At 34.5% G+C, this 21963-nt stretch overlaps 1 protein-coding gene across 2 annotated transcripts; it reads right to left on the bottom strand.

The window, feature by feature from the left end:
• Positions 1-1449: 1449 nt before the first annotated feature.
• LOC119078773 lies at positions 1450-20794 on the bottom strand. 2 transcript variants are annotated; one of them, XM_037186483.1, is made up of 5 exons: positions 19847-20794; positions 12443-12521; positions 4708-4940; positions 4329-4640; positions 1450-3315 (listed from the first exon to the last, which is right to left on the bottom strand). In XM_037186483.1, exons 1-5 carry the CDS (start codon positions 19910-19912, stop codon positions 3241-3243), a joined length of 765 nt encoding a protein of 254 aa, XP_037042378.1. In that variant the 5' UTR covers positions 19913-20794; the 3' UTR covers positions 1450-3240. The 2 variants fall into 2 exon arrangements, with proteins under 2 accessions (XP_037042378.1, XP_037042379.1); XM_037186484.1 differs by lacking the exon at positions 19847-20794 and adding an exon at positions 18431-18633.
• Positions 20795-21963: the final 1169 nt, after the last annotated feature.

The raw sequence follows: 21963 nt of genomic DNA on the forward strand, positions 1-21963 counted from the left end.
TTTGTGTGTTTTGTGTGTGATGAACATTAATTTTCTTCTTTCTTTTTTATGTTGAATTAATTCACATTTCTACTGATTCCATTTTATATAATTTGTTTTTAAAATTGATTTTGAATTAAATTTTCTTCTCATTTTCACTTAATTTGTTTTTTGTTTTTCTGTTGTCATACAAACGTATCATATATGTATTGCCCAGCAATAATAAAAATATTCTTTCTTGTTTTCAATAATAATATTTAACAATAAACTATAAAGTATTCAATAACAAAGTAAAAAAAGTACGTGGTTCAATTAGAGCTCCTTCAATAATGTATCATCTCCACATTATATGCATAAGAAAGTTCAAAAAAAAAAATTGGTATAAAGTCTCACATAGGTATATAAAATCGAAAGTGTTTTGAGTCGATGTCTAGGTTGATGTTAAATAAATTTTTCCGAAGAATCTCTACGCACACGTAAATACTGCCACTTTCGTAACTAAGCTGTTCTTTCTCTTTCTCAATTTCTCTGATTCCTCTCAAAATTGCCATTTGAAATAAAATAAGAAATGAGAGACCAGTGAAACGGAGAACAGCAACAACAGCTTTAACATGAACGTGGAAGTATTTACGTGTGGTAAACATTAGGAGAATTCTGGAATCAAATTATCTGGAAAATTATGGTTTCATTAAAACCCAATCCACATGGAAAATAGTGCTGCCTTTTGGCTACATCCTTGCTCAAGGCTTATGCTGAACTAATTTTGCAAAAAATGACTTCACGGAAATCACAAATTTTTCCAGTTTTCAACACGAATGGCTGGGCGTTTCATTTCTTTATGAAGGTCTTTGAAGGTTTCGCTGTTTTCGAAAAATTATTAAAGTTGAAGTGTATTTTGCTGAATCTTTGGGGGAGGTAGTATTCATTCGCTGATAATTTTCCGCTTTTCGCCGCAGTCAAATTTAAGTTAATTGTCCTAGTGGACAATTTCGAACCACAGTCTAACGTTTGCAATATTTTCTATCATTCTTTCACCCATTAAACATCAAGTGTACAACACTAGACTATAAAATACTTCGACAGAGATTCCACGAAAATATTCCATAGTGGCATCCTTGTCTTGTATACGAATTTCGATGGATGAAAGAGTGAGATAGAATATATTGGAAAAGTGAGACTGTGGTTCGAAACTGACTACTAGGGTAAACCTCGTAGAGCAGTTTCTCAAAAACCCGGTTTAGTTCGATGTTATACTCGTAAAAACACTTTCAATTTATATCGCTCTAATCGTCACACTTGTCTGTCTCGCTCTCTCTCCGAACCACTAAAGACAAATGCTGGAAATAGTTTATTCATTTTGGAACATGTAAAAGTTGGATGTCTACTTAGGCATTCATCAGAGTTTAACAGGCTAGCTATTCGATAATTTGCTGTTAAATTATCGAAATGAAATTTTGAATTTTTTTTTTATTTTTTACATTTTCTTGTTTTGCTTAGTTTGACTCCTATTAATAACGTTTGACTCAAATAAAAATATTGATAGAAATCACTAAATTAGCTTTGAATGTGCAATTTTTTTTATTATCTTCTGGTTTGTTTTTGTATTCCTTCTTGTTGTTATTTTTTGCTGCTTCCATGCATTATTGGTTAGCATTTTTATTTGTTTTTGTTTTTTACACTTTAAAAGTATTGTACATGGCAGAGAAAATACGAAAAATTGTAAATCAAGTTTCTTTGCTTTAAGAAAGATCATTTTACACCAAAGATTCAAATGGTTTGTTTGTTTGTTTTTTTCACTTACATTTTTATTTTGTAAAATATATTTCTTTGTTATCATTGAAAGAAATTTGTAAAATTCATTTTTCAAGCGAACAGCCGAAAGAGAAAATTCTTTTCAAATAAAATAAATCGATTGAATCCGAGTCGGGCTTTTCTTTCATTTCATTTTTACATATTGTGGTCAAGATTACCAAAGGTCACTACCAAATCTGCATAACAACACAACTGATTTTTATCAAATAGCTTTCCCTGTAGGCCAAAATAATTTCTGATTTTCAAGCCCTGTATCAAGTCAGTTCGACTGTTAGTTCGAAAGATACGCTCGAAAAATCCTATGGTAACGATAACCACCTACGCTCTGGAGGGTGAAACGACATAAAAAAGGTTTTTGAAAATAAAAATCAGCTTCTTTGGTTTTGTAGACGTACTAGCCTTTCACCACTATGATCCGGGCTCGATTCCAGTGTCAGACATTTTCACACAGACTTTTTCTAGCGATAACAACGTCCTAAAGTTCACTCAAGATTCATTGTTTTGTAGCTGCGGTGTGCTTGGCGTCTCTGCAACGATTCACACATTGAATGAATCGTTCGACGAATTTATGTGCATATGTCTAGTCTACATTTAGTCGAGACATAAATTAAGCAATCAGTTTTCCTCAGTGAGCATTTGCATACTTCGAGGCGTGGTTTGGAAGTGACGCTGAGCCAGTGGTTCCGGCTACATTTGCTAATGACTGAAAAGGGGCTGTTAGTGTGGTCTCTAAACAAATCAAATCAAAACATTTCCCCAGTCCAAACCAGTAGAGATTTTTTTCCATCACTTTCCGACATACAGAGGTCCGACATTTTGATATTTTTTCTTTTAAATTTGCTCTGAGAAATTGTTTGGTTTCTCGACCATATCTTCAGAACCATTAACAAAATTTAACCAAATACAACTAACAGCCAGGGAAAAAAAGTTGAGTAGATCCAGAGACATGGTAGTTACGCGCTTTGGACTAAGTGATGTTGCCATCGCTGTCTGATATCTCTACCTAATTAGTCTTAGAATGGCCCATATTGATCAGTTTGTTTGATTCACTTTACTGAAACTAAATTTTGTGTCAGTTTTTCTCTCTTCTTTCTCTCTATTTTCTTTGCTCAATTTTCAATTAATTGAATAAAAGTCTTTTCCACAATGCTGTTGCTGTTTTTTCTGTTTGATAAAAATGAATTTCTTTTACATTGGTTTAACATTGTCTTTTCTTTCTCCTAAGTTGTTTTTTCTCTCTCTCTCTTCTTTCTTTCCGTTTTTGTTTTCTCTCTCCTTCGTTTTCTCCATCCTTTTCACTACACAGCAATTATACTTGTAATAATAAGAGTAATAAATTTCACAATAAAATATTGAATTGATCTTTCTAGAGAAGTCTTTTTGGAATTCACCGTCACGCAATTGGTATCCCTTAAATGGCATTTGCAAACGTGATCGGATCGCCGTTCATCACCAACAAAACACGGATAGTTCGCCAGCGTGTTCGTTATTATGTCGCCATGCTGTTACTGAACGCGCCTTCAGCTGGATGGGGTGAAAAGAATGGAAACCATTAGTGATCGTCGTAAACAAATGAAGTAGAAGATTTTACATAAAATGGTGATGCATTTGCCCTGCTCAGCGTTTCATTCCAAGAGTCATACGTCTTTCCAATCACAAAGAACATTTTTAGCTTGAGATTCCTCATACTGTTTAGTGGTTATTGTAATTTAGATCTCACAGTACGGAGTGAGAACGTTCAGAAGAAAAAAAGTTTGTGAAAATCGGTTTAGTACCGAGTGGTTTAAAGTCTTAAATTGTACCTCTTTAATGACAACATGTTGGCTGGTGATATGTGGATCGAAATATGGAGGATAAAAAGTGTGTTTTTGTGAAAATGTCCGATTTTGTATTGCAATTTGTCATTGGAAATTTAGCAGATAAGAAGGAAGTGATTAACAGCGTAAGATAAAACATATCGCGATTAGAAAACCACAACAATGACTGGACGTAATTAATTTTCGGCAAAGCGTGTCAACTTTATGGCCTTACCGGACAAACCATGAAAGCTGTGCCGGTCCTGTATTGCTGCAACAATAAATGTTGCAGCATTGGGACTATCATTTCTGTTTTTTCTGCCCTGAAGATTGATTTGGGTAACTTGATTATATAAAACCTTGCTTTTGGTCAAGGTACTACACTACCCAATGTGGCCGTACACAACTGATGCTATTTTATTGAATTTTTGAATCCACACCCCCATTCCCTGCCCCACTCGAAAAGGTTCAAATTTGTCAGAACCGTCATGGTTTCTTGTAAGGTTGCTTGTGGTGTACTGTAAGGAATTTCTGTAATTGAGTTTTCCTCGATTACGTCACGTAATCCGGTACATTTATGAAGATTGTTGAAAAGGAAAGGGTTAGCGTAATCTCTGATCACGAGGTTTGTAAGAAACAACAATGTTAAGGGGCGAAAGGAGCTCATCGTGTAAACTATTCAAAACTACCGAATCACTTCGACACAACCAACCAAATAGATTCGTAGAAAGCGTTTCGTACCTGCTGCATTTTATCAAAATCTAAGCATGGCCTATGTGGTCGTTGCAATCGTTGCGATGTGTGCCTAGGTGGTCGTCGACGCGGCGAAACTGCACAATGGAAAAATTTCGCCGGCGGACTAATAGATCTAACGTCCATCGAAATGGCTGGACTATCACATGAAATTCTAATACTTCCAATTCCACGGTCAGTTTTTAGAACTAAAGGTGTGGTTGCGCGCTGAATATGGCCACGATTCGGTTTTAATGCCTCCAATGGCGGTGATGTACGAAAATTGACCGGAGCCTGTCCATGTTCCAGTAGATTTCGTACCTGTTTTGGTACAAACAGAATAGAATTAGAAAACCGAAAAAAAGACACTGAACGAGCCGCCACTTACTTCATCATCAGAACTTTGAGCTAGGGATCTTTTTCGATTCTCGACAATTAAAGTTGAATTAGACCGTTTGGGCGAATCGACTTCAGATTCAACTGACACACCATTTATCACTTCCAACTCTTCTTCGGAACTGTGCTGGTCGTAGAGTAGGTGAGGTGGTCCTAGAAATGCTGGTGACTCTGATGAACCAACAGTATCTGTCGGAGATAATGTATCGTGTCGAGAACTAGAACCTAAAATGGTAAAACAAATAAAATTAGTTGGATGAAGTCAAGAAATCATCTTGTAGTAATGGAGTAATTTTATCTAGAATTTCCAAAGTTTTATCGAGAAATTTTTTCAATTTTTTCAACTTTTTTTGATATTTGTTTTTCTCGAAAAAATCTTTTTTATTTGATTGTCACAGTTGTCACATCAAGACCTTTGCGAAACATTATACATTATAGTCATCCGTCATCGACATTACCGGAAGAAGGAAGCGATAACTTTCAGTGAATGTTGTCTGACATAGTTAAAAATATGTTAAACCTAATGAAGTAACAGATTCTCTATCAAAAACCTGCCAAACAAAATTGAACAAAAGAAGTAACAGATTTATGGATTAATCGTGATACGCTTACCGTCATTAAAAGGTTAAGCACAGAAATGTATCGATATGGCGAGCGTCACTAGACTAAACTGTCTTTCAGTTCCAAAGTTTCACTTTAAAATTAATTGACGACAAAAATTTATTGATGCCCGAAACTGTCTGAAGACGATGTTATTACCTCCTTTCACAACTTTAACACAACCAATGGAACGGAATGACATAATTGAGTTACGTGTCTGCATATATGAAGTGGTTTGTATGTCTCACTTAATGTGTCCCTTTTACAATGTAAATTTCGAGATCGGGTCGGTTTTTGGCTCCCATCAACACACACCCGACAGGATTGTTCCAATTTAATTTTTAAGCTTAATTTACATACAGTCATCAACCAGAGCAAAACAGAGTTATCCCAACAAAATGTTTGCAATCTTCTACACACTGCTCTAAGCTCCATTATTATTTTCCATGTGTATCATCATCATGGAGCGCGATAACTTGACAAGTATTTAACGTTAAACATTACAGAAGAGATGCACTTGATAATTTGTTTATGCCATTTATCATTGGATCATAAGATTAAAACAATAAAACGAAACGAGGCAACTAGATAAAGTACTTGGAATTTGAATAACCTACATGCATTATTTAAGTAATTTAATCCGAAAATTTGCAAGACAACTTGGCACCTCCCAACCATCCAATAGCAGAATAAATTTATCCCATGGTTAGACTATCCGTAGTAAATTGCTTGTATCGTTTTACGTTATTTTCTTGGTTAAACATCCTAGTATAACCGCACAACAACATTCTCCTACCATATACATATACCGCCACCCATAATACACATGCTGTGTACTTTTTGGCATTAAAACTACTTGAAAAGCCATTTCAAATTAATGAAGTAATTCCAAGAGAAATATTACTTCACCCAGCGAACATTTTCGGATATAATTTATAATTCAATTTCGTTACAGAAACAAAATGCTTCCACATCCAACCATTCACCATTCTATACTTATGTATACAGCAGAGAACTTGAGTCGGTTGTCATCTATTGACTGAGAAAACTGAATAAACACCGCATTATCTATCGATTTCATTTTATGGTTCGCTTCTAATCTGCTGCTATGTAATCAGCAAAACCGTTTCTTCGTCGGCTCATCATTCATCGTTTCAAAATCCACTTCTGTATTTATCCAACGTAAAGCGCTGCTATATCATAGGCTTTAGTGGATACGTTTGTGTAGGATAGAAATTGTGGATGCGATCACATTCTACAATTTTCGTAATGGTTATACACATATATCTCTACACACCACCTTCCTATTGTAACTGGTAAACATCGCCCCGCTACCAAATCATCCCGAACACACAATGTATAGAGAAACAGGAAATTAAATGCTTATCAACCGAAATCAACTTATTACTTTTAACATCTTACCCACTTACATTACAATGTACTTTATGTCTACAGATATACTTGATTGTTAAACGCCAAACCTATAACCATCCGTACACTGCTACTCTTTAACAAATCGTATACATACGCCACCACCACCGTTTCGAAAGCCATCTTCTCCATTTCGCAAATAACAAAGCCATACCGTAGTGATCGAAATAGTTTTTACTTTTACTCGGTTGAATAGAAGTGTTCTATTAGCGGGATTATCATTTCTCCTATGCTAACCCAATGCTATGCAATCGGAAAAATACTATTGAATTGAAGTTGATGGGAGAAGAAAACTCGTTGAACTCTCCTTCGGGTTATCTGTGGTAACAAGTCGAAGTGTATTTTCAATTGTAACCGTAACCTCCTCAAGCCCACCCCGGACAGATGGATTCGATGAAGATGATTTTTTGTGTTCGTCTTGTGTATACCAAAGCGTAATATTGGTCGTTATGAATTATGAATTTTTCTCATTCAAGTTTTTTTTTGTTAGCTGACGTGTACTTCAAGGAAAAGCAGGGCATGTAGTCCTTCACTGAAATTTTACCTCAATTTCATCGATGAAATCTAAGATGGATATTTAGTTGATGGCATTCGAAGTGAGGTATCGTCTGTTGTAAATTTGTGTTATTCAGCAAAATTACGAGAAAAAAATTAAAATTTTCCGTCTCATGGTTACATATGATGATGTGCTTCACACAGCGTATTTTCTCACTCAGACTATGTGCTTCACAGCAGTTTTGTATTATTATTCACTAAGATATGAAATGCCTGTTTCTTGAGTCGTGAAACATCCAACATTTGTTTATTTCTGTTGTCAGCGCCCTAGGTATCTCAATTCAACCAAATGTGTAGTAATTTCCACATTAGTCATTACACAAGGGACACCTAATCAACACAATTAACGTTATCCTTCAGATGGCGTACGGAAAATTGCCCGTAGGTATTTGATCAATAATGGAGATTATAGTGGGGGAATGGGGTAGTTGATTGTGAAGATCCAGCACCTTACGTTAATATAAAAAGCAATGTAAGAACAACGACTCAAAATTAAGCTACCGAGCGTGAAATCCAATCTATTTTTCTTCAATATTTTTACTTTATTTGAGTTTGTGTCGGAAAAAGTAATCGTTGCTGGCAGCACATACACACACACATATACAGAAGAAAAATCCTTTTTCATTTTTCCATTCCAATTTCATGTTCATCGTATGAACACTTAATCGGTTATCTATCAATGGACGTAGTAACGTATACTACACTTGACTGGTGCATGGTGCAGTCGATTTTTGTGTGTGCTATTTTTCTATTCTATAACTCAGCAAAAAGATGTAAAAAGCTACTGCATTACTGGCGCTAAGGTTTTCCTTTTTATTTTACAATGTTTGATCGGAATAACTCTTGATGCTTCCTTTGTGTAAACTGTCCACATAAAACGTATGTGTACGTACACACATATCGCAAAGAAAGCATCCAAGAGTGAAATTTTGTTCGCTATATATTGGATTACTGCAAATTTTCAGATAAAGGAACGGTTCATGTCACATGTCGTACTCCTGGCGTATGGATTATGGAAAAAAAATTCAAAAACTTGTTGGTTAGTTGGATCACAGCACCAACTGGGTAATACCCGAACAGAGTTTTTGGTTGTGCCAACATGGAGGACATTATCCAGTTTTTATTTCTCACTTAGTCTCATCCAAAGCTAATTATTCAAACGGTTACATGACTGGTGGTGATATATTTCTTGTAACAGTCTACTTAGCTACCGAAACTATTCTTTTGAAAAACATTTTTCCATATGAATTATAAGAAAATTCGGGAAAATTCAAGAAAATCGCAGGATAGTTGAGGAAAATGTTTGGATAGTTCGGAAAAATAGTTTGAAAATTCGGGGAAGTTGTTGGAAAATTCTGGAAATTCATGAAAACTGTTGGAAATTTCGAGAAAATTTTGGGAAAATTCATCACAATTCTTAGAAAATCCGGCAAAATCGTAGGAAAGTTCATGTAAATAGTAAGTAAATTTATAAAAGTTCGGTAAAATTGTAGGAAAGTTCGGTAAAATTGTTGGAAAAATCGAGAAAAGTCGGAAAAACTACGAAAATATGGAAAACTTTAGGAAAATTTCGAGAAATTTAGGAAAATATTGTAAAAAGTTCTAACAAAAATAGTCCCTCCTTAGCAGGCTTCATTGTGTCTCATGAGTCCTACCACTATATTCATTTGTAATCAGAATAGATCATTGTCAATGTCGTTTGAAATGTCAAATGAGCTGTCATTTTCACAAAGCTAACAACAATGTTACAAAAATTTATATGGAGCTGTCATTGTTTGAGGTTAGCTTTGTGAAATTGACAACTCATTTGACACTATTTTGAGAGAATAAACCGTTATTTGACACTGATATATTAGCGTTCGTTGCTGGAATTAACCATTGATAAAAGTCTTATTCTTTGAGCGCTGAGAAGTGATTGTTTTAGGCACAAGTCGTTAAGTAAGTCAAAGCACAGGAAATGTGTCCATGAATATATAAAAAGTACATATGGAAGCAAGTTACTAATTGATAATATCGATGATCAAATATGAAAAATTCCGGATAAGAAAGCTCAAGCACAATCCGAGAAAAATATTTCCATTCCAACAAATATTCCATCAAAACTGCAAGAACCTTTATTACACTTTGCACGTATTAATATTACTGGTGAAGTTGAAATGAGATTTATTTTTCGAATTTTTTTGTTGATACTTGTTTACTTGTACAGCGTGGAGCTTGGTGTGTATGTATAGTATATAGTGGAATATAGATAGAATGATTCTATAACTAGTTCTATAATCTAAACTTTTTTATGTGGTTTAGATGGAAATGCTTCAGTTACTTTACGAAATAATATTTTATTCGGATGTCTCATGGTATTTTCGTTTTATGTACGCTTTCCTCCATTGAAAAGAAAATGTATTTTGGAAATATTTTCCGAATTTACTAACTTCGTTCCATTGACTTTTTCTGTTAAGCTAGGAAATGCTGTAAATGTAAACTATGCTCGGTTTCTATGGTTGTCCCTCGCACAAAATATAAAATATACGACAAAAAAAAACTGTCTATGGGTAAAGAAAGAGCTGGGTAGGAAATAGGAAGATAGCAATTACATGCACACAATGTGCAATGTAATGGAATAAATTGTAATGAAATATTCTCTGGAAATGGATTTCAAACTCAATTTCAGCCAGCGTAATGGCAATAATGAAATTGTCATAATTTTTGGCTCTTGTACTCTCTTATTCCGTTATACTTTTGCCGGGAAAATGGGTAAAGTCGTGAAGCATTTCGGAATTAATTTTCATCAGCTACACAGCATCGGAATTATTGAAGGACTGAAACATTTTGATTTTTCAAATAACATTACTGCACAGTTAAAATGTACGTCGTGAAACAAATTTCGTTTCCAATTTGACTAAAATATACGGTTCCAGTAGTACGGAAGCCGATTGGATTTCAGCAAAATATAATCCGTAACTTCTATATGTTTTATGGAGAGGTGACGTCACGCGATAGAATGGGTGGGAATGGGCGAGTGGTTTTAAGATCCGAACCACAGCAATTTTTTTGCATGACAAATTGCATTTTCGTTTTGTGGATTAATGAACCACACGCAATGGAATGACATGTTTTAAAAGTTAAACAGTTGCCAGATTCTTATCGACAAACGTAGGGCTTCAGGATAGTTGTTCTGTGTAAAGCACTCTGCTTGTATCAACAAAAAAGCTCGTATAACTTTCCGTTCCTCATCTGTCCATAGATTGGTATCAGTCATATTGTCACGAAGTGAAAAACGTTTGTTTTGTGTCTTTTTGTATTTAAGCACTAGAAGAACCCTAACGCGGGCCGCATTGGTGGTGAATTAAACGCCTCACTTAGAATAATAGTTTTAGGGTTTGGACTTATCAGTCTTGATAGCTATTCATTAACATCGGAAATGGAATCGTGAACCGATGAGTGAAGGAAGCGTTTAGGTTCTCGGCCCTTTGATTTAGTAAAACATATGTCAACCAACAATACTATGAAAGGCAGTCGTGTTTCTTGTATTCACTAAATAACTTACAATCCTTAACGTCATCTCCTATTAATTAAGTCTACAGCTCGGAGCAGGTCAGGTTTGCAAACAATTTTTTTACCCCACTCGATTCAACCTAGTCCAAGCTTTGTTGTACGCAATGGGTCACTTTTCTTTCTATGAAATATTATTTCCGCAATATCGTCACGGTCTCAAAAATCTCATACTAGCCCTCGGTCAAAACGATCCGGGTTCGATTCCCGTACCAGACAATTCCATCTGGAAGTACACGATCAATGAATTTGTGTTTAGGCGAGATATCAATTAAGTACCTAGATTTCCTCAAATAATATTTGCATACTTTGATGCGTGGCTTATACCTCACACTAAGCCGGTGGTCTAGACTACATACTTGCTATTGACCGTAAAAAGGCTGTTAGTGAGGTCTCACTTTTGTCGAGTCGTATTTTGGTGAAGCAGTAGTTTCGATCAAACACGAAAAAGATCTTGAAATGACCTCAGCGTCAGATTCAGCATTTTTCCTCTCGAATGATGTGTACATATGTTCTCATACATTGGTTTTACTGAAATCAGTTTATAACTGGAATTCAGTTGAAACGAGATAACGCCTCGCAAAGCTGCATTATCGCTTTAATTCTAAGACATAACAACAATGTAACTAAAAAGAAATCTGAATGCGAGAGCATGTTACTGCATGAGTTGTGAAATTCTTGTGATTTTACTGCCAAAAAGTTTGCCAACCGGAAAATTTCTTGTCACCAGTTTTATCTGACTCGAAATTCGAGTCTGATGGCCCATTACAAATCTTTATTAACCATAAAAATCATCCATTAAATCCAAATCATAACCACACCAACAGCGACATCATGTTTATTTTATGCTTTGAATCAATTCTATTCTTCCCATTTTTATGATGCATTATTTATAGCCCACTTGCTTATAACTCATTAACACTGCGATTTTGTTGTCTAATTTTATTTTTATTTTTCGAAAATTCCATTGCATTCTTTCGATAACACTCTCATAATGCTGGATTTACGGTTTATCTACTCATTACTCATACAACTGATGCAATTATTTCGTATTTCACGGAACGCAATATATAGAAGCGAAATTGCATTGGAAAACGAATATAAAGTTATGGGCCACATCTCCATTGTACTAAGTAAGTTTTTCAGTTGTTCAGCTCCGCGGTTTTCAAAAAATAGGCGACACAGTGTCTGCCACATGATAATTGTAATATATTTTCGTAATTAAATTGAGATAAATATTATTTATTGTTCGGAAAACTCTATGGAAAGAAAATGAATATTTCACATTTTTCGAGAAAAAATGTTATGTTAGCAGTTAGCAGAGTTTTGCCCGTAGGAAAGGAACTGTGTGCAACGAGTTTCAGTACAGTTTCGATAGAGGAAAATAGCTTTCTTTGTACTTTATAATAGCAATAATAATAATCGGGGAGGTAAAACTGTTCAATGAAAATTTATTGTTCTATATTGAGAAGAGAGCTGAGCGGAAATTTCTTCGATAATTTATTGTGGTATTACTAAATAAACAGGCCAGACTGGTGAAAACCGTTTTCCTTTGCCAAGAAAGTGGAAAAACTTTTCCCATTTTTACTTACTTAATTCCATATCTTCCTGCATGTCATCTCTATGATTTAAGTCACCATCGCTTTCGGTTCCAGAATCATGTCCGTCAATCTGTAATGAGATAAGAGAAAATTTAGCTTGTCTTTGATTTTTCCGAGAGATTTGCATTCTAATTTCGGTACAATATTGTTAGTCAGTAAATCAAGATCAAGGCTATTCGAACATTCGACACTGTTCGGATAAAGGTCATTAGACGTCCTGTAATTTACAGCGCGAAAACCCACTTTGGGACCCCTGTCTTATTGTATATTAAGCGCCTAACCCACTGAATCAATACCTATCATTTAACGTGTATCTTGTACTTTCGAAGATATTATCCTCAGGATAATAAGATGAAACAAAATGTTCTTCGGTAAGTTTGCACTTAACTAAAAACTTTAAGTTCGGTTTTGCCCGATCAATTGAATCGGTAGAACTACTAACTCATGAATCGTTTTGTTCAAGGACCTCCCATTTTTGAGTGTATTAACATCACATCCATTTTTAAATTGTTTAGTCTGACATTTGGAAATCGGTTGTATAGTGCACAACCAACGAATTTAGTCATCTGCTATCGACAACGACGATAACAATAGGCGATGAGCTATTTTTCCTCTCTTATAGGTAATCAAATTGGTTAACTACGTATGAAGTAAAAGATTTTATTTCAAATGGCTTTCGATGGCCTAAACAAATGAATAACAGATTTGAAACGGCCCTTCACATCATATTCTTCTTGCTTACTGTTTCATTCCACCTGTATTGAGGCTGTACAATTCGAGACAATTAAAATTTAGTATCAATCGTAGAAATCGGAAAACGTTTCCCTGGCGAAAAAGATACTAAATTTTGGTATAAATCGTTGTGGCAACATGAAAGTCCAGCAGATTATTTTTTATCGTGACAACGGGTTTTTCTGTGGTATACTTTTGGTTCAAATTTTATCAGACCTGCAAAATACCCGTGAAACTAAGATTGACGTGATCAAAAATATCCAACAGTCATCATGACAAATTGATGGCTATTCAACTGCTATAGATAACGACGACAAAAATAAACGACAATCTTTGACTGATACGGTCTTATATAAACAAAATTCATGTTCACCGAATTGAAGTAAAAGATTCCAAATCAATCGATTGAAAATTCTTTCACCGAAAGAAGTACTAGACCAGATAATTGCAGGTGACAGGTTAAAAATGTAGAAAACATGAACAATCACTGAATTAAGACGTTGAAGAACCTAGGAATTCGGAGACTGTATATAAACTACAAGGGCTGAAATTTGATTGAAATTATGGTACAAGAAGGAAGTATCATCAAGAGTTGCTTTTAATTACTTTCAATTAATGAAAAAGGAAAACGACAGCCCTGCATGTTATTGAACGTTGTCAGTTAATTTATCATTTTTGTTATTATAAAATTCTCAAGATGCAAACAACACTACACCGAATCGTGCTCAATACGTTTTTCATTCCATCATCATTTCCTTCAATTTACCCTCGATGTAAATTTACAAACAACCTAAAGTAAATTTTCAATTACTTTGGCATTTTACTCTCAATTTGATATAATTTCCTCTTCTTTGATCAAATGGAAAGTGGACTTGTATACCCCATTTCCTCTATAGTTGTTTCTTCTTCCTCCTCCTCCCGCTTATCGGAAAATGACATTATTCCGCCTGCTAGCTTTGACGTGACTATGCTGTTGTTGGATATTTAAAATTTGCCATCTTCCATGGCACGGTGTTACTTTACATACGAAGTTAATATGAATTTTGCAGGAAGACTCAGTAACTGTGCCATTTAGTTAAGAAAATGGATCACATCGACTTTTGTATACTTCTAGTTGTAGCGTTAACATTGTGCTTGACTAGCACACATTTTCAATTCCCAAAATGCTAATTTATATTGCATGTCGGCAGTCGGTTTTGTGTAGATAGGAAATATTGACAAAAAGATAATCCTTTCCAACCACAAACTTGTCCATTTTAATCAACAAACTAAATTCGGAAAACATGGAAAACGTTTTCAAGTAAATGCAACAACCTTCGTTACAACACTAATAGGACGAAAACCAAAAGTGTGGCTGTGGCTGGGTATTTTCTCTTTTTTTTCGTGTCAAACAATATCCTACATTCAGGACCGATATGGCCAGATTGGGCTTACTGGCATCATCCTGTCCGGTTGGCCTTTTTCTAATTTTTGTAATAAAGTTTCAATTTTCGACCTTATAGATTTTATTAGCATAAATTGTACAGTGGGTTCTTTGGTAGCCAGTGCCTTCATTTCGACGATACTTTGAAAAAAGTTTTTTTTGGTGAAATTTTCAATAGAAAAAAAGTTATGGAATTTTCCTACACATAAATGATGCTCCGTTGGTTGTTCATTAATCTTCAGTATTACGACAGGATTACTCACAGAACAATTCAAATTATGATAAGGATGTAATATAATTATGAGTGGCATTTTCGTCCGATAAGACACTATCAATATTACCATTCAAAAAGTAGAAAAAGAAACATCAATCCAACATACAAGATCCGTATTCGCGATGGTAAATCATTTTTCGTTTTGTGTTCCTATCAAAGTGTATAATTCGAAAGTCCCATTGATATGAAAATCAGTTCAAAGGTCCGTAAGGCGAAAACAAAGATAAATTTGGCTGAGTTATCGGATGACTGGCTTCCAGGAACTTCATTTTTATGGCTCACAACGGGATTATTTTATTATTAAGGTCTCTCGGTTCGTTTTACTCTTTCTTTCAATTTGATAAAAATCGATTAAATTGAGGCAAAAATGTTGCGTCATATGCTTTCGTTTTCATTGGAGTGACACGCCTCCAACATTTCAAATAAAATTTTATCAACAGAAGAGAAGCAGCACACAAAAAAAACATCAGACAATTACGGACAATGATAAGCATTGCCCACTCAAGTGGATATTTTTAATCTCAGAGTGAAGATCTAACAGAAACTTGTTTTTCAACACATTATCTATAATGCCTGATCTCTTCACAAAAAAAAACCTGAACAAAACATCAATGACGGTTTTGTGTGATAAAAAAAGCGAGGCGATAAGATGTGTGACCGAAAAGCCACTTTCTTTACACCTCGCATTTTACGATAATTGAACATGACTTTATCACTTTATTTTCCATAAAATATATTTTCGGAAGACTTTAAATTTGAAGTGTTATCGATTTTCTTGTTTTTATTACAATTTTTCGAAAAAAACAAACCGTTTAAATCGTCTGACAATCACGGTATTATGGTCGTCTGGTCGTTTACTGTTAATATACAGATTGCAATTTTAAACAAAACGTGTCCCGAACCAAGTATAACATATTGTTATATGGGGATGTGTATACATAGCGGATCGGTCTTATCGGAATATAGATATTTGAAATGATGAGACACTTTACGTTTGTAGGTATTCACACATTACTTTCGTACATATCACATGCAATACGATTGGTAAGTCGAAAATTACACTCTGAAAATTTTGTTTTTATCGCTTAGGAAAACAATTGAACAGGTACTGACGTAATTCCAGATAAATGATTTTCAGTTATTTAGATTTATACATTTAAGTTCAGCTCGAAAAAATATTTGTGTTTCTCGTTCGTGAAACTATATCCGAACAAAATATCATTGTGGATAACACGCCCATAATTTCAAGAAGCCTGAACCCGAGACTGTTGCCCACAAACTTTATAAATTATAAGACAAAATCTTCTAATTTTAGCGAAGTGACTATTTTTCCCCGGATGCAAATGGTCCAAGATATACTATTTGCTCCGAGTGCGCAAAGTCTAAAATACATAACTTGCACCCGGAAGCAAATAGTCTACAATTCATCAGGGTGCAAACAGTGTATGAACAACTATTTGCACCCATATAACAACAACTTCTCGTACAAATTGTCCTAACAATTGAGTGTTTCGTCAGAACAAACGGTAACCTTACTGGGAAAAATGGCCTAACAATTCGACAGAAATTTGAAGGTTCCTTGCACTAATTTGCCCAACAATTGGGTGTCATGTTAGAGGTAAAATATGGGTACAATTGGATGTTTTGATAATGTATTTTAAAGTATTTGCATCCCACTAGCATCTAGCTTAAAAGAAGAATCTTTTACTGATCACAATATTATATGTTCCTATCACTTGAAATCTGAAGAAATAAAATAAATTCTCTCAGGATGTCAATGCGGCGTCCATACTTCTCTAAAAATGTTGTTATGTCCCTTTTATAATGAAATATTTGTTCAAACTATTGAAGTAATAGATTTTGTTTCGATCTGTCGCTTTGAATAGATTCGATAAGAATTGAGATGCAACACATTTTGATACTAAACGATGGTCCCACTTCTTCCAGAAAGGACACGGTCACAAAGTTAGCATCGAAAACATATCATTTTTCGCACAAATTTGGGCTAAAATTTAGCGTTACGTCGATTCGTCTTAAATGTGCCACCATATTAACTAATGGTCTAATTTGAAAACAATTCCCAGCTTTCCGACGTGTAAATTTTGATAATTAATAGCATGTAAGAATTTGTAGAAAAGGAGCATCAGTGAAAATAAAAACAGAGAACGCTGATATACATTGAAATTGTACTTAATAACCGCGGTGTGACGTCAAATAATGCATGAGAATGAAAACAGCTGCGAAAACTATGAACGTTTATACAGTTTTACCAATTCCACAAGCTCACCCCACATTTACCTATGTTTCATCGTCTTTGAAGTGCTTGATTTGGAATTTAAATGGAAAATATTTTGTGCGCGACATTTAACAAATCTAGTACTTTAAGTGGATATTGTTAGCGGCTTGAAGAAACTTGCATACGACTAACATTATTTTGTCAAGCATTCAATTTCATTCAATTAATTTTGGTGACCTGACTTTTTCTCAATGATTTTCTGCAATATTCAAGCCCTGATTTCTCAACGCCACCAACAACTACCTACTTCGTCCTTAGCATATAACTGTTATGTGTAGGCGTTACGGGAGTTAAATAGTTGTTACTAATACTTTACTGTAAACGAGCAAAATTCACGACACAACACTCGAAGGTCATACATGACCACATTACTAAATAATTAAATCCCCGAGCGCTTCAAAAATTATATAAAAAAAAACTTTCAAGTTATTGATGGTGGAACATAAAACCAATTCCGAAGGATATTTCATCCATAAAATCGTACGCACGCAAGATACATATCGACGACTGTTTCCACACTACATAGATAATATATACAGATGTAGTTAATGGGTTACCTCGACAATGCAGTCTCTATACCCAGATATTATCCACCCACGCTATAACCCATGCATTTTCAATTTCCCATCAAAAAGCAAACGTCATAAAATATATATATATTTACTCAGGAGAGGAGCAAAAAAAAGGGTCCGACACCGCTTTTTTTCAGGGACAAAAGCTTTGGAAACGGACATCCATTGAACGGTAGAACCGATCACGGGGTTCATGTGTGAGTTCGATCAGGCTGAATAAACGGTTGAATATAAGAAAAATAAACAATCAGCACGTATCCGATTATATTCGCCATATTCGAACCACCTTAACGAAAAATATTACATTTCTTTTCCTAGCTGTATAAATACACATTTTCTATCGCACACACAGAGGTATAGTATAGAATCGGTATAACCTTGAATGAATGGTGTACTCGGCTGTTTATATATTATAGAAATGACTCTATAATAAACCCATACCCAAGTTATAATTCAATTTCATTTTAACGTTGGCGAGCATTTTTTCTTAAAGCGATTGTATATATACTTATAATCATTATAATGAAACGGTGTGCCTGAGAAAATGTAACTTTTTCTATTCTATTAATAAACAATTCATTTCTATTCTTGCACATTTTATGGATTTAAAAAAAAACTTTAAATTATACTAAGAAGCACCTAAGTATAAATCGAATTGAGTAGGAAAAAAAATATTTCTAACTTTTTCACATCTTTCCACGAATAAACGTAACATTCCACACGCGTTCATAGTAAATTTCGAATATTTTTATCCATCTGCACAAGGAAAAATTCACACAATCCGAAAATGTATATTATTATTATGCAGAGTGGTCTCGATTTATACGTACGTACACAATATGTACCACACACCATATACCAGTTGGAAATAAAAATGCTTAAAATGCGATCACTATATCTTGCTCCCCATATGTGCCAAAATGCGGAAAGAGAGTGTTGATAATGTGTGTTCCTCTTCTTCTCTGCGCTAGCGACAAAATCAACGAACAAAAAAAAATTTGGTTCAAAATACAAATGTTCCGAGGAAAAGATGTTACATCAATTTCTTTCATAAAACGTAAATATTATAGTAAACTCGTTAAGTCAGTCGAACATGTGAAAATGGGTGAAGGTGTGTGTGCGGGTAGGTATGTATGGCTGTGTGTAAAATGGTCATAAAATTCTATGATATAACTTCTTCTCTCTGCCGAAACGAAAAATCCGAGCACATTTTCTCGTAACACATACACTATCATGAATTTTCTATATGCAAAAAGAGAGAGAGAGAGATAATTCACTATTGAATCCATGAATCGAACTTTTTTTGTTAGAAAAAAAAGGAATTTCAGAATATATACGATAAACTAGAGATCCCACACCCGAGTCACCCACTGAACAAATGAAGATTGAGTTTTGATCGTAGCTATTTCCCACAAAAGAATTGGCTAGAGTATCGACAAAACCATACACTTATTCATCTGTGGCTCACCATTTTCGTAACAAAGAAAAAAAAAAGTTCAAAGACGAGATAAAAAAGAAGTAAAAAAAAATTCACCGACAAAATATACAATATGGGAGTGTGTGGTTTAACCAGCAAAAATATTATGCAAGTTGAAAAACATGTTTTAATCTGGATACGTCATGATGATTTCTGGTGTGTAGTATAGCCTACACACAATTCACTCATCGTTTTCACATATACATGATGTATATATGCACTGTACTTTTCTATATAGCCGTACAAAGATGATATTTCTTTGTTCTCTTTGCGTCTGACTCTTTGGAACAAAATTTCAGGCAAGCGAAAAAAAATACATTCAAAATGTGTAGCACACAAAAACTACACAAATTCACGAGCAGCCATTTTCTTTTGTGACCTTCAAAGTTAATAATTTTTTGTTGCCTGGGTTTTCATTTCAATGCATAAATTACTTGTCGGCTTTTTGGTAGAAAAAACCACTGTGACCGTAGCTATTCAGTCACAGTGTTTTAGAGTTCAATTTTTTTCGTCTTCATATCAATTTACGAATCCATCATATGCAATGGGAATATAGGAAATGAAAGAGCGGATAGAATTCGAATGTAATAAAAAAAAACATTTTTTTTTCGGTATACGAACCTTTTCCTGTACGTTGTCTTCATTGATTGATTGTGTGCGGAGTTTATGAGTTAAATACTTCAACATTATTTTGACCGATCCAAGAACCAGCTGTTTTTTTATATTGTTGCTTACTAACACCTCTCCGTTGATATTGTTTCGATAACAAACGCTGTGGTTCAAAAATAAAGTTGTTTTTCCTCTTAATTTTTTTTTTCTTTCTTTCCTTCTCTGCTGTTGTGTGTCGCTCGATATATCGTATCAGCAAAAACAATATTTATCTTGTTTTACTTGTTTGAACAAGTAAATTTTTATAACGATTTCTCTGGGTCTAAAAATTGCTTTGTCGCTGGTTTATTGAATTGCTAGGTTTTTTTTCCTTCTTCAAACAGCAAAAATTCACCGAAAGATTTTTTTTTATTTATATAAATACTCTACGCGTACGAGCATATATGTATACTTTCAGTGTATCTATATGAACGAGGATATATAGTGCAGTTACATTTATATACAGTTACTATATGTAACACTATACACTGTCATTTCTATCAAAAAATGTAAACCGACTTTCAGTATAAATATTTTTGCTTCCTCAACTCTGACCTCTAGACTCGAGTAGCCATTTTTATGATTGCAGATTGCGAAATGTTTAATTGTCAACAGAAAAACAAATGTAAACCGAATCGAAAAAAACACTTTTTATTTCGACTTGATACAGCGATCGTTTTCTTTCTTTTTTTCCCCCGATTGTACCAACAAGAAAAACACACCACCTACGACAACTCACTTGAAAGAAAAAAACCACTTCCGCGCGCACCGATTTTCCACTCTTTTGTATAATATATTTGACATCAAAAGAGGAATTTCACTGGTGTATTTATATACCATTCGGTTTCAACCCCCTATCAATATAAAAAAAGCAAGTGGAATTACTTCACTCTCAGACAGCCCAAACAGATCTGATGGTTGAGAAAATATACAATCAAAAGTTAGGCAACGTTTGTGTATATAACATAGAATACTCTTCCAGTCATCATAGTATATACACCAACTTTTCTCTCAAACCATAATAATAAATGCTCCAGCATGAATTACTATTATAGTAGTGAACACCTCGCAAAATACACTTCGGCTCTTACACAATCTCAAAACACATTTTCCCATTTTTGAATGTGTATCCACGAGAATCGACATACACATCTGTTCGATTCGATTATGGAATGCATTTGCGCACACGTCGTCAATTCAAAAACCCATTCAAACTCATTCACTCGGTTCTCTCTCTGACTCTCATTCAATATTATACAATACTCTGAGCAACAGAAGGAAACTACATTGAAAACTATGTAGATTTTCCCGGTGTGTATCGGGAAATAAAATGTAAACGAGACTGTAGTCCGAGAAGATGTTTATAAGGCCTTAAAGTGATGTTTCTTGTGATTACAATAGATAACAGTAATTTTCTTAACAAGCGATAAAAAATCGGCTTCGCCTCGGATCAACGAAATTCGCACGAAAATATTACTTTTTATTTGATCTCGAGTCATGTCGTATTTTTTACATGCTGATGGCGTCAAAAGTAGGGCTTGAAACGTGAAAAAATACGATTTTTGACGCATGGTTATTTTGGTTTTAAATTCACATTACCTTTCAAAAACGACCAGTCATCTGCTATTAACAACGACGACAAGAATAAGAGGTGATCTCGGACTTAGTATTCATTTTTATAGCGAAATTTATGATAAAAATGTTGAAGTAATAGATTTTGTGTCAAAAACTGGGAGACTGTTTACACAAATCCAGACAAATTTAAAATTTAACAAACTCACGTAAATGCAGCGTAAGTTAAAAGCCAATTTACGAGTTCATGTAAATTGGAGAAAATTCCGAATAAGATAGAAAGAGCAAAAACCATTGAGAACACTCATAAAATCGAAATTCTTATACGTTATTGTACTGACTATTAAACCCATATAAGAAGTGTGTTGGGAGAAGTGCACCAGCTGATGAAACAGCTGATACAAACTTAGACATTAGTTTGGTTGATGAGAGAAACACTTCCTCCTACGTCTTCGACAGGTAATAGTAGATTACGTAATAGTAATGTACACGCTGACTGATCACTGTATTAAATTCGA

The sequence above is a fragment of the Bradysia coprophila genome, unplaced genomic scaffold, assembly GCF_014529535.1.
Source record: "Bradysia coprophila strain Holo2 unplaced genomic scaffold, BU_Bcop_v1 contig_297, whole genome shotgun sequence".
Taxonomy (NCBI): domain Eukaryota; kingdom Metazoa; phylum Arthropoda; class Insecta; order Diptera; family Sciaridae; genus Bradysia; species Bradysia coprophila.